At 32.4% G+C, this 15630-nt stretch overlaps 1 protein-coding gene across 1 annotated transcript; it reads left to right on the plus strand.

Moving 5' to 3' along the window:
• Window positions 1-228: 228 nt before the first annotated feature.
• LOC120204938 lies at window positions 229-801 on the plus strand. The gene is made up of 2 exons (XM_039204923.1): window positions 229-309; window positions 443-801. Exons 1-2 carry the CDS (start codon window positions 266-268, stop codon window positions 747-749), a joined length of 351 nt encoding a protein of 116 aa, XP_039060854.1. The 5' UTR covers window positions 229-265; the 3' UTR covers window positions 750-801.
• Window positions 802-15630: the final 14829 nt, after the last annotated feature.

Here is a 15630-nt window from a genome sequence, read left to right on the forward strand (position 1 = left end):
TATAACTTTGAACTGATCAGTACTAATTCTTTTTATAAGCATATGATTTTAACACCACAGATGGTTGAATTGATTCCCCCACCATGGGAAAACACCGATGGTCGACATTCTTTGCTTTTTCTTTTTCTGTTTATAGCAATGTTCTTGTTTCATAAAATCCAACTTATTCAAGTATAATAACCGCACTTCCAAAGCATTATATAAACCCAGCTCCTTAATCATCCATAGACACTTACTTTTTAGGGTTTTATAAGAACTATATTGCATGGGAAGAGCTGCTTTTACCAAGGCTATGGTTTTAATGCTAAGGTACGCAGCGTTATTATTATTATTATTATTGTTCATGTTTTCTTTATCATGGTTGAGCATGTTGTTGTTCTTCCAAATAATATTTTCGGATCTCAGATCGAATAATTTAAGACGTTTCGTCGGACCTGTGCAGGGAAGCTAAGCGAAGTGAGCGACCTTTGAGCAAAATTGCAGGGGCCGACCGGGAGATCATTAACAAGTGCAACAGTAAAGACGGTGTCAAAGGTTCATCGACCTGGGTTCCACATCCAAAGAGTGGGATATACTTTCCTAAAGGCCAGGAATGGGTGATGGAGATGTTCCGGAACGGGCGGCTTCTTTTGGCCGAAGTTTTTGGGTCAGAAGCACAGACGGTGTCGATAAACCGGAGACTGGTGAATTACCATTTTACGAAGATCACTATTTCCATGCAAATATGTAATGATCAAATTAGTCAATAAAAAGAGTGAGTTAGTAGGAGATAAAGTATTTTGGCCTCAGCAGCTGAAGTTATCTGGGTTGGTGTTTAATCTTATTGTGTTATGATATTTAGATTTGTATTATATTTTAGATATTTAAAGTTGTATTATATTTTAATTAAATTTTAATTAACATGCTAATAATAAAATCTATATTTACTATCGTGATTATCAAGGAAGAACTCAAGATTTTATCTCGAGAGAGCAAACTCGAACTTATAAAATTTAGGAGGCAAACTTGATCTTATAAAATTCCACAAGAGAAAACAAATTTTTAATAAAAAATAAAAAGAAAAAAATCTAAAATATATGATAATTTTAATTTTCAATAGACAATCTTAAAAGCCAAATCTATTTAAAATTCTCAAATTTCAATCTTGAATAAATTAAACATAAATTATTCAAATTTAAAATTAAACTAATAAAAATCTAATTTAAAATTTTATTTTATTTTTAAACATTCCTATATATGTGCAGGGAAGGAGAATTTTACTCCTAATAGATATTGAACCTACAATCTAAGAGAGAGAGAGAGAGACGACAATTTAATCCGAAACTAATAGATTCCCATTCGACTCGACCTGATAGGATCGATTTCTTTTCTTTAAAAATGGATTCAGGCTGAGTCGATTTTATAAAGAAGTGAGGTCGGATCGGTTCAGGTGGAGAATGAAAATTTTAACCCAACCCGGGATAATAGTGAAATTTATTCAAATAAATTTATTGATAATTGTTGTAATATTTCCTATCTCTATTTTTTAATTAACTCCTTATTTTTATATATGGTCACTTCTGATAATATTTATATTTTAAATATTACGTTTGGGTCAGGGTCGGCTGGAGGGTATATATTTTTTTGAGTCGGCTCGAGTCAGGTGAAAGTTTATATTTTTTGGATATATCAGATTCAGGTAAAATGTATATATTTTTCGAATTGAATATAAGATATATATATATATTTTTAGTCGAATATATATTTTCAGAAAAAAAAATTACGTAATTTTCAGTTGAACAGACAGCAGATGAAGATTTTCCTAAAAAATAAATTATGGTTATAATAACGATCGTATGTACTCAATTTCATATTGCAATCCGACAGCTGATGCGACACTTAACGCGCGGATGCGTATAAATGCCGCTTCTCCTACAAACGTGTTAAATATTATGCTGAAGTACTCAAATAGTCATCTGACTATATTTTAGTATTTATTTGAGTCCTATGATTGTGAAAATTATATGAGACGTACTCAACTTTAAAAAATTAAAAAGTTAGTAATTTCGCATCCATAATTAATGAAATAACGTGTAAGTTAACAAAATTAGAACAATAAAAGTCTAATCCTTAATATTTATACTTTATTATAATTTCTTCTTAATTTTAAAGATTCGACCCTCAACCTTTAAATATTACATCAATTTAGTTCATATTCATCCTAATTCTAAAAGTTATTTTATTTGAGTAATTTTATTAAATATTTTTTTGCAACTTTATATTCTTCCTCACTCACATTTTTTCTTAATCTTCATCTCATCAAAACATGATAACAATTCAAAAAAATAAAGGAAAAGAGGGTTTTTATGATAGCAATCCAAAGCAAATTGGTATTGAAAAAATGTCTTTAAGATTATGAAACCCAAAAAAATGAAATAAAAAATCATACAAATAATAAATTTAAGTCTAAATTTTTTTCTCTTTTGTAACATATTTGTAAATATGATAGGTTTAGAACATATGTCTCTATAGCTAATGCAACAACTTTTGTTCCATTTCCCACTCGTAGGTCCACATCTCCTTTAAGATTCCTTCACTTTTATAGTCCCTGTACAGAAGTACAAATATGAGAACCACAATCGATATCTAATACCCAAGAAGTAGAAGTTGACAAATTAACATCAATAACATAAATACATGTAACAAATGTTTCGTTTTCTTTTTCCTTCTTGACCTCTTCAAGGTAAACAAGACAGTTTCTTTTCCAATGTTCAGTCTTGTCGCAATGGAAACATTTTCCTTCCTTGCAAACTCTGTCTTTGGGTTTTAGTGCATCTTTTCCTTTGGGCTTGGGCTTGCCATTACCCTTAGACTTTGCCACTATTTTGTTTTTTCCCTTTCCTTTGTCCTTGCGGACCATCATAATGAACTTAGGTCCAACCTTTTTCATGTTACTTTCAGCAGTTCGTAACAGGCCAAGTAATTGTGGCAAAGTTTTGTTAATTTCATTCATGTTGAAATTAAGGACAAATTAATTGAAGCTATTAGGCAACGATTGCAAAATATCAGTAGCCAATTCATTTTTCCAGAGGAAATCCCATCTTTTCCAACAGTTGGATATAACTCATCATCTTGATGAGATGAGCTCCTACAGGAGATCCCTCTGTCATTTTGCATTGAAATAGAGCTTTAGAGGTCTCATACCTCTCTTTACGTACTTACCCCTCATATATTTCATTGAGATTTTGGATCATCTCATATGCAACCATGCCCTCATGTTACTTATGAAGGGGTTATGGTGGCAAGCATAAGCCATCCGACATCTAACATGTCATCCATATGTTTCTTAAACTTGTCTTTGTCAGCTCTAGTAGCATTAGTTGCCGGTTCGTCAGGAACGAGTTCTTCAATAATATATTCCTTTCTTTCCTATTTGAGGACAATTCTCAAATTACAGAACCAGTTAAGGAAGTTTATGCCATTCAACTTCTCCTTCTCAAGGAGTGATCGTAGTGATAATGTGTTGTTTGTCATTAAATCCACAATAACAAAAATAATTGAAGTAAGTAAATTTATCGAATTTAAAATTTATAAATAGGTATTTCTTTACAAATTACACCCACTATTTTATTCAAAATTAAAAACCCTCATGTTTTAATTTCGGAAAAAAACATCTCCAAAATTTTTCTAGTGAGTAAAGATCCATATTTGATCCATTTCCTAAATCAACTTTGGCTTTTCTTTATAATGGTTATTTAGGTAAGTAACACCTTACTAATTACATCTCATGTAACTTCTCCATTTGGTGAACAACTCTTGTTCAAATCTTCTTATGATTTATCCAAATAGTTAACCATTAGGTTTTTAATCCTATTAGAATAACCTAGCTAAGTTATTACCAATATTTCAACCAATGAATCACTTGCTTATTCTTCGCGTTTAACCAAGATAGATTCAAGTTCCATCACTTTGGCAAACCCACATGATATCAATCAAAGTCTAACGAGGGTAAATATTGGATGGTTAAGATAACTTAGATTTTAATGAGGGATTTGCATAATTATCCCATCATTGTTTACTTTAATATTTGGCCCTTAATGATGTCATCAATCTATTAGCATACTAATATACCATTCATTGCATCACATAAAAGATAGATATAAAACAATAAGTAAAATGTAATGGTTATAGCCCAAAAACAAACTAAGGTGGCCCATCCCAAGCTAATAGGATAATCTTGAATCCTAAATACAAAGACTGCTTCTCAAGCATCTTCACGTTTTTGGTCAATCCATTCTTCTGCTCCTTCGAATCTTCATATGATTACAATTTCAAAAACTCATTTTATGTACGAGGGAGTAAGATGAGAAGAGAAATACAAAAGAACTATAGGAACGCATGACACGTAAGCCATATTTAAAAATTACAACCATTGCAAAAAAATGGAGCTATAACCATGCATGTCAAACACCGTGCATATCAAACATATCATACATATGGTATTATGAATTTTGTTAATAATTATCGATATGGGCCTTTAATCTTTGTTGCCTATGAAGGGGTCAAGGGGCGGAGCCCCTTGCAGGGGTTTGGTGGCCCTGGCTGATAATTTTTGAAAAATAACACTCACTGTTTCTGTGAAAAACATCACGATTTGACAAATTTTGTCAACATAATCATGTTTTTAGGAATATTTCAATCCCTACTGTTTATCATGCTGGAACATCCATTGTTCCTCTGCCAAAACCAGACTTTCATTACAGGATCAAGTTTAGGATATTAACAATTAATATACATACACTAAATCATAGAGAAAAAAATATACGATTAACTTTTAATCAACAATTGAAATTATTAGTTTAACTAGATTAACATATTAATCGTGACTGCCATTGAATAGAACACATATAACAAACATACTCGTCAAAAAATAGTAAAACAAATATGTATCACATACATATCGCATCAACTAAGAATTTTAACCCGAATCCGGATCGCACAAGTGGCTATGATACCACTGTTGAGACCATCGACGTACCCCATGGAACAGCAGAAACAAACACGACAGTCTCACCAACGATCCAAGTACAAAAACTCATATTCAGGAGAAAGAGATATGATTTCTCACCTTGGGTTCCTTGAATAACAATAATACAACAATGACTCACGATCTAACGAACGATTCGAATCCTAGCCTCTACGAATATCTTATCAGTCTCTACTCAGTTCTCCCAGTTGAAAAATCGTTGAGAGCAATTTCGAAATTTCTGAAAAGGGGATAAAAACGACTGTTAGGCCAACATCTCCCTTTTTATATGTATTGCCCTAGCTATTAGGGTTCTAATCTAAATTTAATATAGAATATAATTACCCTAATTATGTTCTTTTAATTAAATTCGGTATTTTAATGTGTAATTAAAATTACACGTGCATATATATATATATATAATAACGACACATTTTATTCATATACAATAAAATTATGGATAACTAAAACATTTATAAATTACTATTTTCAACCATTGGGTGTGACCCTGTAGTTTCATGTAACGTTAGTAGTAATAATTAGAATCATTCTAATATTACAAACAATGAGCGACATCTAGCTATATATCATTATTACCTAAGTTACAAGAAGTCATGATTCGACATGACATGTTCGTGACTAACTCTTTTAATGTATTAAATCATTTTGTCCTTTATATCTAGAATTAACACAAGTCTTGGAATAGTCACAATCATATAGCCCATCTATTATTTCTTGATATCTAGGGAAGACTATAATAAACGAATAATTTGTGATATCTCATATCAACTTATTCGAGCATTATCATGCATTTCTAGTCTCACTCAATCAAGTGGCATGTGATATATTTTCTATTATATAGGAAAGACAAATCCTATCTCGATTATTCATACCCCACTACATATGTCGTGATATGTTCAATGTCAGTCTTTATACTACAATCAGTTACGGAGTATGTTTAACTGTATCAAAACATACAACAATATATGTTGAGATAGTAATAATCTCAAGTCTAAGGATCATACATATGGTTGTCACCATGAGCAATATCGTGACTGACACATAATAATCCAAGACATATGCTCATAGCGGGTCAATCCAATACATTTTTCTCTAACAACATATTCATGCATCAATTCTGACATCTCTATGTCAATGACAACTCATTGTCATCAATCAATAACATTTTAGTCTAAAGCTTATTATTATTTTTCATGCCCATAACAATATTTGACTAAGGATATTTTAACAATAATCATATTATTATATGAACATTATTATCTTTTAATTTATTTAATACTTAAAATATAACAAAAAAAAATAAGGTAATGGCTTTATTCAATAAATACAAAAAAGAAAATATGTCAATACAATCATCATATGACTGGTCTTTGGGCATACTCTAACATTTAGTAATTCTGGATGACTTTCTTGATGAGTGACTACTCGCTGCTACAACATTACCGTGGTATGCTGATTTTGCTAATTATCTAGTTAGTGGGATAATGCCACCTGATCTTAATTATCAAGGTAGAAAAAAAACTTAAGGGTTTTGAGGTAGTACCACTAGGAATAGCCATATTTATTCAAATAATGTAATGATCAAATCCTTAGGTGATTTATTCATGCGTGTGATCAGCAAAGCATTCTACAGCATTACCACAATGCTTCTCATGTAGGTTATGTTGGTGGTATGAGTACAATAGTGAAAGAACTTCAATGTGGTTACTATTGGTCATCACTATTCAAAGATGCCAATGAATTTGTAAAGCATTGTGATTACTTCCAGCGATCGGGTAATATTTCTTGACGAAATGAAATGCCAATGTAACCTATCTTGGAGATTGAATTCTTTGATGTTTGGGGACTAGACTTTGGGGGACCTTACCCATATTCTTTTTGTAACCTTTTTATTTTAGTTGATGTTGACTATGTCTCCGAATGGGTGGAACTGTAGCTTTGCCTAGCAACAATGCTAGAGCAATGTTACGTTTCCTACACAAAATATTTTCACTCGCTTTAGAACATCTCCGTGTATTTATCAGCGATGAAGGATATCAATTTATTGGAAATCAGGTTGTTAGAGCACTGAATAGTTATGTTTTGAAATATAAGATCGTTACATCATATAATCCGCATACTAATGACTAAGCCGAGGTACCCAATCGAGAAATTAAACAAATCCTTTAGATGGTTGTGAATCTTTCTAGAAAAGATTGGTCACAACGTCTTGAAGAAGCACTATGGGGTTATAGGACTTCTTATAAGACTCCATTAGGGATGTCTCCTTATCGTCTTGTTTTTGGAAAAAACTTTTCATCTGCTTGTGGAGTTGAAGCATAAGGATATGTAGGCGTTGAAGAAGCTAAACTTTGAACTAGATGTTGTAAGCGAAAAACGAATGCTAGAGCTTAATGAGCTTGAGGAGCTCCGAAACAATGCCTATGAGAGTTCACACATTTACAAATATAAAAACAAAAAGTGGCATGACCAATATATTTTCCCACGACAATTCATTTTTTGGATAGCAGGTTCTTCTATTTAATTCGTGATTAAAGCTATTTCCAGGGAAGTTGCGACTTGTTGGTCAGGTCCTCCTGAAGTTCTTGAAGTTTTCCCTCATGGTGTTGTATTACTAAAAAACTTGGTGTATGGGAGAACATTTAAAGTTAATGGGTAGCATTTAAAGAATTATTGTCAGCAACCCTAGCATTGCTTAAATCAAACTAAATGATCCCTCCTTTTTAATTTCTTTACATTTTAAATAAGTCAATTTTCTTTTAGAGATTTATTTTTCTTAGTTCTTATTTTTATTTTCTTTGTATAGGATTTTGCTGTTGTATTCATAATTTCAACAACACTCGGAAAATCGGTCTTATCTGCACAACATTTGTTGAGTTGGAAAGCTTTTAATGTTGTTCTTGAGGCTACAACAATAAACGACTGAACATATCTCCACTATGGTAAAAGTAACTGTGAGATATAAACCATTTCCTCCCCCATTCAACTTTTAACCAACCACCTCAGCCAATCATAATCATCCATTCAAAACAAAATCTTATCCCTCCACCCTTGAATTTTGAATTTTAAAACCAATTTTTATCTCTTCTTTCATTCCACTCATTTAATCACATTCACTTTACTCTTTTACTTTCAATCTCTCTTTTTTTACTCTTTGATATCACTCTTCTCCAACTAAACCTTTACCCGATCTCTACTATGATACCAAAGAAGAAAGCAAGCATGAAGCCATCCGACCGCATAACTACTCCGCCATCATTAATATCTGTGTTGAAAGAAGTGGCCCCACTTGAAGATGTGTTGAAATTTATGGACGAAGATCATCGACAGCGGTATGAAGAGAAGGTTTTTTGCAGTGATTTTTTAGTAGGGTTTTAACTTCTCTGTTAAGAAGGAACTCCAAGTTTTTTTTATTATATCTCAAAAATGATCACAAAGCGAGGATGGGAAAAATTTTGCAATCACCCCGGTGATATCAACAATAAGTGGTTTAGGAGTTCTACAGTAACTTTACCGATCAAACCAAGTAGTTGGTGCTCGTTCATGAGAAAATGGTCCATTGGTGGGTGAAACCCATTAATTCTATGTTAGGTATTACTGACGAGACTTGTAAGCATTCGATGTTCGTTGAAATTTTGACTGAAGAAGATTTAAAGCAAGTTGGGCAAGACGTGTGTTTACTCGAATGATAATGGACAAGATAAACGATCGACATTCACACTATCAAGAGACTAGATCTTCACCGGGATGCAAATGTATGGTTCATTTTTCTTCGAACCCGTCTAATGCCCACTGTGCACTTTTCTTCCATTAATAGTGATAGGATATTGTTACTTTATTCTATTTTGTCGGGTAGGAAAATTGATGTTGGGAAGATTATACGTACTGAAATGTTTGTTTGTGCTTAAAACAATTTAGGCTATTTATATATTACATCTTTAATCGCTGCACTATGCTATCAAGCACAAGTGATTTCATTGTCTTCTGACCAGATTATAGAGAATCGTAGCCCAATTACCCCTGCTGCTGTGAGGCAAACATTACTGAAGGATGGGCTAGACCCCAGCATAGCTCATGAAGAGCCATCTACTCCCATTGCTACAGTGCAACTTCCACCTTTGAATGACCATATTATGTAAGAACTGAAAAGTGTTATACCCTCTGTTAGTGCTAAGCATGATAGCATCATGGCGTTGTTGAGCCACACTCTTTAGAATCAATCTCAAATGCATAACGCACAGGTCCAATATTGGGAGTATACAAGGAGTAGGGATCTACCTATGAAGATGATGTTTGTCAAGTTGTTTAAGGAAGCAAAAGGAATGTTCCCAACCTTTACAGTAAATATTTAGGAGGATTTGAGCCTTTACAGTAGTTCAGCAAGTATTGATAGTGTTGTCGCTGCCTAATAGGGTGGTGAGGAAGAGACGATGGCTATACCAAATCGTCTAAAGCTGAGGAAAAAATAGAGGATAATGAGAATGAAAGAGAGTGAAAAAGAGGTGGAGTTTGTAAAGTCCATTGAAGTACTTGTAGTGGCATCTAAAGATGCTCATTTTACTAAGGAATTAGAGAATTTGAGCACTCAAAAGCTGAAAGAAGAAGCCAATAAGGGAGTTGATGCTCCAGTAAAGCAAGTTGCGACACAATTGTTATATTTGAATGAAGAAAACGTTGTAAGAGATTCTACAGGTATTAAGGAACTTGAATTAGATATAACAAAGGTTATAAGCAAGGTCATTGTTGCTGTCAAGCAAACAATTGCTATGAGTCGGCCTGAGAGCACTCCTATTGCTACGGCTATCGACTGTAAGAGAACAGAAGAAGAAGCAAAGGTAAAGTTGGATGCTACAACATCCAACACTCTAGTCTCTGATGCTGCTATGGTGAAAGCTACATCAAAGTTAGCCAGTCATAAAAGGAAGAGCTTAGTGAAGGTAAAAAAAAGTGTCTTCGTCCCAATGTTATCAACCCGAGAAAAAAGCCCAAAGAAACCCACTTAGGGGAGTTCTACTTTCCTTTCTCATGTTTTAGTTTATTGTGTTAGTTTTAGTTTTAATTTTTGTTGTTTGCGTTTTTTGTTTGTTTAATGCATTAAGGATAATTCATCCCTTAGGTTTGGGGGTATGTTGTTAGTTAAATATTGCAATTAGAAATATAGTTTTGCATATAGGAATTGCATTTGTAATGTCATAGGATAATTTTATAAAAATCAATGAAGTTTTTAATGGAATTTTAATGATGCCCGATGATGAGGATTATTTGGTATGGAATGCTATAGGGAATGTTGTAGAATCTTATTGAAACTAGGATCCTTAGGAATAATTTTCACAATCTAGGTATATGTTTTCAATACTTAAAGAATTTAGAATTTTTTAAGTTGTAAATCTCTTATCTTTATTAAATGCTATAGCAATATGTGCAAAAAATATATAGAGAGATTTAAGGAAGTAAGTTGGATAATAGCTCCAACATAGTTTAGCAAATAAGTTGGGTAATGTTGGTAATAGCTCCATTATAGTGTGTGAAATAAGTTGAAAACCCAACATTGTAGAGGAATATTACTGTAGCATTGAACATCTTTAATAGGGTAGATACAAATTCTTCTAACGTAGCTAAGTATTGATTAGATACACCTAAATTGCACACACTACACTTTGAAGATTCTGATTTTGATGAGATGAAATTGCATTTCCTAAATTCAAGAAAATATCCATGCTATATATCATTGAAGGGATAAAAAAGAAACCTATCTGCTGAGTTGATTTCATGAAAAATATTTTGTAGCATTGTTGTTAGATAATATATTTCATTTTTTTTTCTTAAGGGCAAGCAAACAACTAGGTTTGGGGGTGTGATAATTCTCCAAAAGAGTTATCTTTAGTAGCATTTTTCACCTAGTTTTGGTTTGAACTTGAGAATTTTTAGGATCATATTTGTTTAATTTTACATATTTTTCATATTGAGAATTTAATGGGTTGTCTAGGGTTGAAATTGAATTTTGTTGCTACAAAACTGTTACACTGATGTCGTAGTATTGCAGGAAATACTGAGTGGATGTTGCAGCAGTCGATAAATCTCCAGATGATTAGGAGAACTTTCTAGATGGGATAGCTGGTTTGGGTAGCTGTCGGCTGGAAACCACCTGAAACATGGAAGCACTCTATTGGAGGATGAAAATCTCCTCAATGCTGTAAATGGGAGTACATTGCAAGCTTAGAGGACGATTGGAAAACCATTTGAAAAGATACATCTCCACGTTAATATGTCGTGCACCATGAAAGCTTAAGCCCCTACCAGAGATTGTTACAGCATAAGGATAACTCGCTGAGTAGCATCGACAATCAACATATCACCATCCGAGGCTTGCTGTTGAGAGAGAGAGAGTGATTTGGATGTTTTTAAACTTTATGGATGTTGTTTTGGATTGATTATTTTATGTTTGTATTGTAACTATTTTTATGTGTTATTTGCTTCATGATTACTAGTAGAAATATTAGTGATTAAACATATGGGTTTTTCAATTAATTTCTAGAAATATATTTGATTGATTTGATGTGCACTTTTGATAGCATTGGTATTGCTGAGTAGAAGTATGTATGTTGAAAAGTGTACATCCAATTGTTTATCTTTGTTAATACTTTGGATCCTTTAATTAATAAAAGTTAATTAGAGTAATTCAAAGGGTTTTAATCATTGATAATTGCATAGAGGTAGTGTACTTTGCCTACTTAAAGTATGATTTGCATTATATTATTCCTTGTTATTCGATTGATGACTTGTAGCCCTATGTAGTGTTGTAGCATTTTCTGGTCTCTCATACCTTGATTTTTACCTCCTTTAAAATATCCTCTTTTCATACCCATAATTTTTTAATACTTATACTCTAACGAAAAGTGTTTTGCTCCTTGGGGATGTGATAATCGTAGCTCTTTGAGCTACCACTTTATTACTTAGGCATTGGTGCATACTTGCACTTAAGCTATAACATTTAACAATGCATCAATTAACTCTTTCCAAAAAAACACTATTAAATACCTTATCTCTTTCTGAAATTGTAATCTGTGGATACCTATGTAACTTGTAGATCTAATTAAGATAAGACATTTCCACCTGAACTGCTATGTAGGGGTGAGAAATCACAATAAAGTGGCCATATTTTGTAAACTTGTCAATAACCACAAAAATACAATTATACTTATGAGAAGTATGTAAACCCTTTATAAAGTCAATAGTTATAATTTTCCATGCTTGTATAGGAATATGAAATGGTTGCAATAATCTTGGCTCGTGAATATGCTCATCCTTTACTCTTTGACAAGTGTCACATGTTTGACATGGTCCTGAATTGATACCTTTATCTTAGGCTAGTAAAAGGAATACTCTAACCTTTTTAAGCCATGTAAATCCAAGAATACCTCCATAGTTGAAGCAAAGAATCTCAAGACTCTTACTCTTAACTAGCTCAATGGGTATTTGCTTACTCACGTGATGATGGTGAAGGAAGAAGAAGAACAAGATAAGAAATATGAAGAAAAGAATGAAATGGAAAAGATGAAAAAGATTGGTGTTGCCCTCAAGTCTACAAAAGAAGAAAGTGACTCAAATGAAGATGACGAAGATGAAAAAATTGTAATATTTTCTAAACGATTCAAGGGGTTTATGAGGTCCAACAAGGGAATGAGATTTTAAAGAAATGATGGCTTCAAGAATGAATACAAGGAGAAAGATCATATTATTTGTTATGAGTGTAAAAAGCTTGGGCATTTCAAATTCGAATGCCCATAACTGAAGAAGAAAATACCCTCAAAAAAGAAACACATGGTGCATATATCTACATGGAGTCTAGAAATGAAGAGGAGGAAGAAATAGCTAACTTGTGTCCCATTACCATAGAGGATAATTCTAAGGTAACCTCTAATTCATCTATTTCAAATAATTATTCTTTTGATGAATTGCAAGAGGCTTATGATGAATTAGCCTTAGAATTTGAGAACATGATTTTTAGGCATAAGAACAATATTTCAGAATGGAAGATGAAAATGTTCTCCTTTCTAAGACTAATCTTGAACTTGAAAGTCAAGTCAAATATATGCAAGTCAAACTTGAATAGTTTGAAAAGAAAAATCAAGACGTACATAACTTACTTTCAAAGGTTCATGATGATCATCAAAAGAAGCTTGTTGATCTTAAAGCTTCTTTTAACCATGTTGGGACAAAAAGATTTGAAAAAGGTGAACATTCAAAACCCAACTATGTTAAAAATGACTTTAATTATTACAAACATAGAGGTCCCCAAAGAACCTCATATAAAAAAGTTATTAGAAGCATATTGCTCCCTAAAGGACTCATTGCTACTAACAATAAAGATATCCTTAAAAATCGATACCAAAAGGGACAAGATTGTTGGGAACTAATGCTAATGGACCCAAAAGAATTTGGGTACCAAAAATAAAAACTTAGCCTATGTTTGTAGATGAAGTGTTGTTATAAGGCACAAAGCAAAAGTTCAAACTCATGGTACCTTGATAGTGGATTCTCAAGACATATGATCGGTTATAAGAGTTGGTTCTTAGAACTTAAAGCTAAAAGTGGAGGAATAATAACCTTTGGTGACAACTCAAAAGGTCACATTGAATGAATTGGTTATATTGGTAACAACTCTTCCATTCTTATTGAAAATGTTTTATATGTGAATAGGTTAAAGCATAATCTACTTAGTATAAGTCAATTACGTGGTAGGGGATACAATGTCTTATTTGAGTCTAATGGTTGCAAAAATTATTGACATTGCATCTAATATGATTATGTTTGTTGGTCATAGGATAGGAAATATTTACATGGTGCATCTAGATAATATTGATATTTCTAATGTATGTTTGGTTGCTAAGGATGAGTACGATTGTTGGTTATGGAATATAAAACTTAAACATGCCAGCACGAGTTTTTAAAAAAAAACTTGGTTCCAAACAAACTAGTAAGAGGTTTGACTAAGATAAAATTTGATCTTGAAAATATTTGTGATCCATGTGCTAGAGAAAAACAAAAAAAAAAACTTCTTTTAAATATATTAATGATGTATTATCTTGTAGAGTATTACAATTTATCAATTTAGATCTTTTTTGGGCCTATTAGAACTACTAGCTTGGGTGAAAAACAATATTCATTTGTGTTAGTAGATGATTATTATAGATTTGCTTGGGTTCTTTACTTAATTACAAAAGATAAAGCTTTAGAAAATTTATTCACTTTTTCTAAATTAAATCAAAATGAAAAAAATTAATCAATTTCAAGTGTTAAGAGTGACAATGGAACTGAATTTCAAAACCTTGGTTTTGAAGATTTTTGTAACTCAAATAGAATTAGCCATATTGTTTTAGTCCTTATAACCCCTCAATGAAATGGAGTTGTTGAGAGGATGAATAAAACTTTAGAAGAATTAGCTAAGACCATGCTTTGTGAAAACAAATTTTCTTAAGTATTTTTTGGCAGAAGCCACAAATTCCACTTGTTGTGGGATTAATAGAGTAATGATTACGCATATTTTAAATAAAACTCCATAAGAACTTTTCAAAAATAAAAAGCCTAGCGGCTTTTAATGAAGAAGTTTATGTTAAAATGCTTTTATAAATGGCTTTATTAATAAAGAAGTGTATGTTAAACAACCCTCCAGTTTTGAAGATTCAAAATTTCTAAACCATGTTTTCAAACTTTCAAAAGCTTTATATGTTTTGAAACAAGCTCTAGAGCTTGGTATGAAATATTATCGAACTTTTTAATTGAAAAAGGCTTTTCTAAAGGGATGCTACATTTTTCATTAAAAGAAAAGAGAATGAAATATTAGTAGTACAAATTTATGTTGATGATATTATATTTGATGCTACTAATGATATTTTTTGCCAATAATTCTCTAAGTTAATGCAAGGTGAATTTGATATGAGCATTATGGGGGTGCTATCATTCTTTTTGGTACTCCAAATCAAGCAAATGAAAGAAGATATCTTCATCAATCAAGCTAAATACATAAGGGACATGCTCAAGAAGTTTGGCTTGAAGAATGTCAAACCTTAAGCCACTCCCATGAGCACTCTAACAAAGTCTGACAAATATGAGGAAGGTAAAGGTTAAATTATATAGGTCAATGATTGGTTCTTTGCTTTATCTTAGCATAAGTAGACCGGATATTGTGTTTAGTGTTTGCTTGTGTGCTAGATATCAATATTGTCATAAGTAATCTCATTTACATTGCATTAAAAGAATCTTTAGATGCCTTAAAGACACCCCTAGTTTAGGACTTTGGTATCCAAGATATTCAAACTTTAGCTTGCATGCCTTATTGGATGTGAATTTTGGAGGTTGCAAATAGGCTAGAAAAACACCTCTGATACATGTCAATTCCTAGGAAATATGCCAATTTCATGGTTTTCTAAGAAAAAAATAGTGTTGCTTTATAAACCACCAAGGAGGAATACATTTCAGTCGATAGTTGTTGTGCACAAGTTTTATAAATGAAACAACAACTTTTAGACTATGGAATTGATGTTGGTACCATTCCAATTAAGTGCGACAATTTTAGTGCAATTTGTCTCACTAATAATCCCATC

Source organism: Hibiscus syriacus, unplaced genomic scaffold, assembly GCF_006381635.1.
Source record: "Hibiscus syriacus cultivar Baekdansim isolate YM2019G1 unplaced genomic scaffold, ASM638163v2 tig00011761_pilon, whole genome shotgun sequence".
NCBI lineage: Eukaryota > Viridiplantae > Streptophyta > Magnoliopsida > Malvales > Malvaceae > Hibiscus > Hibiscus syriacus.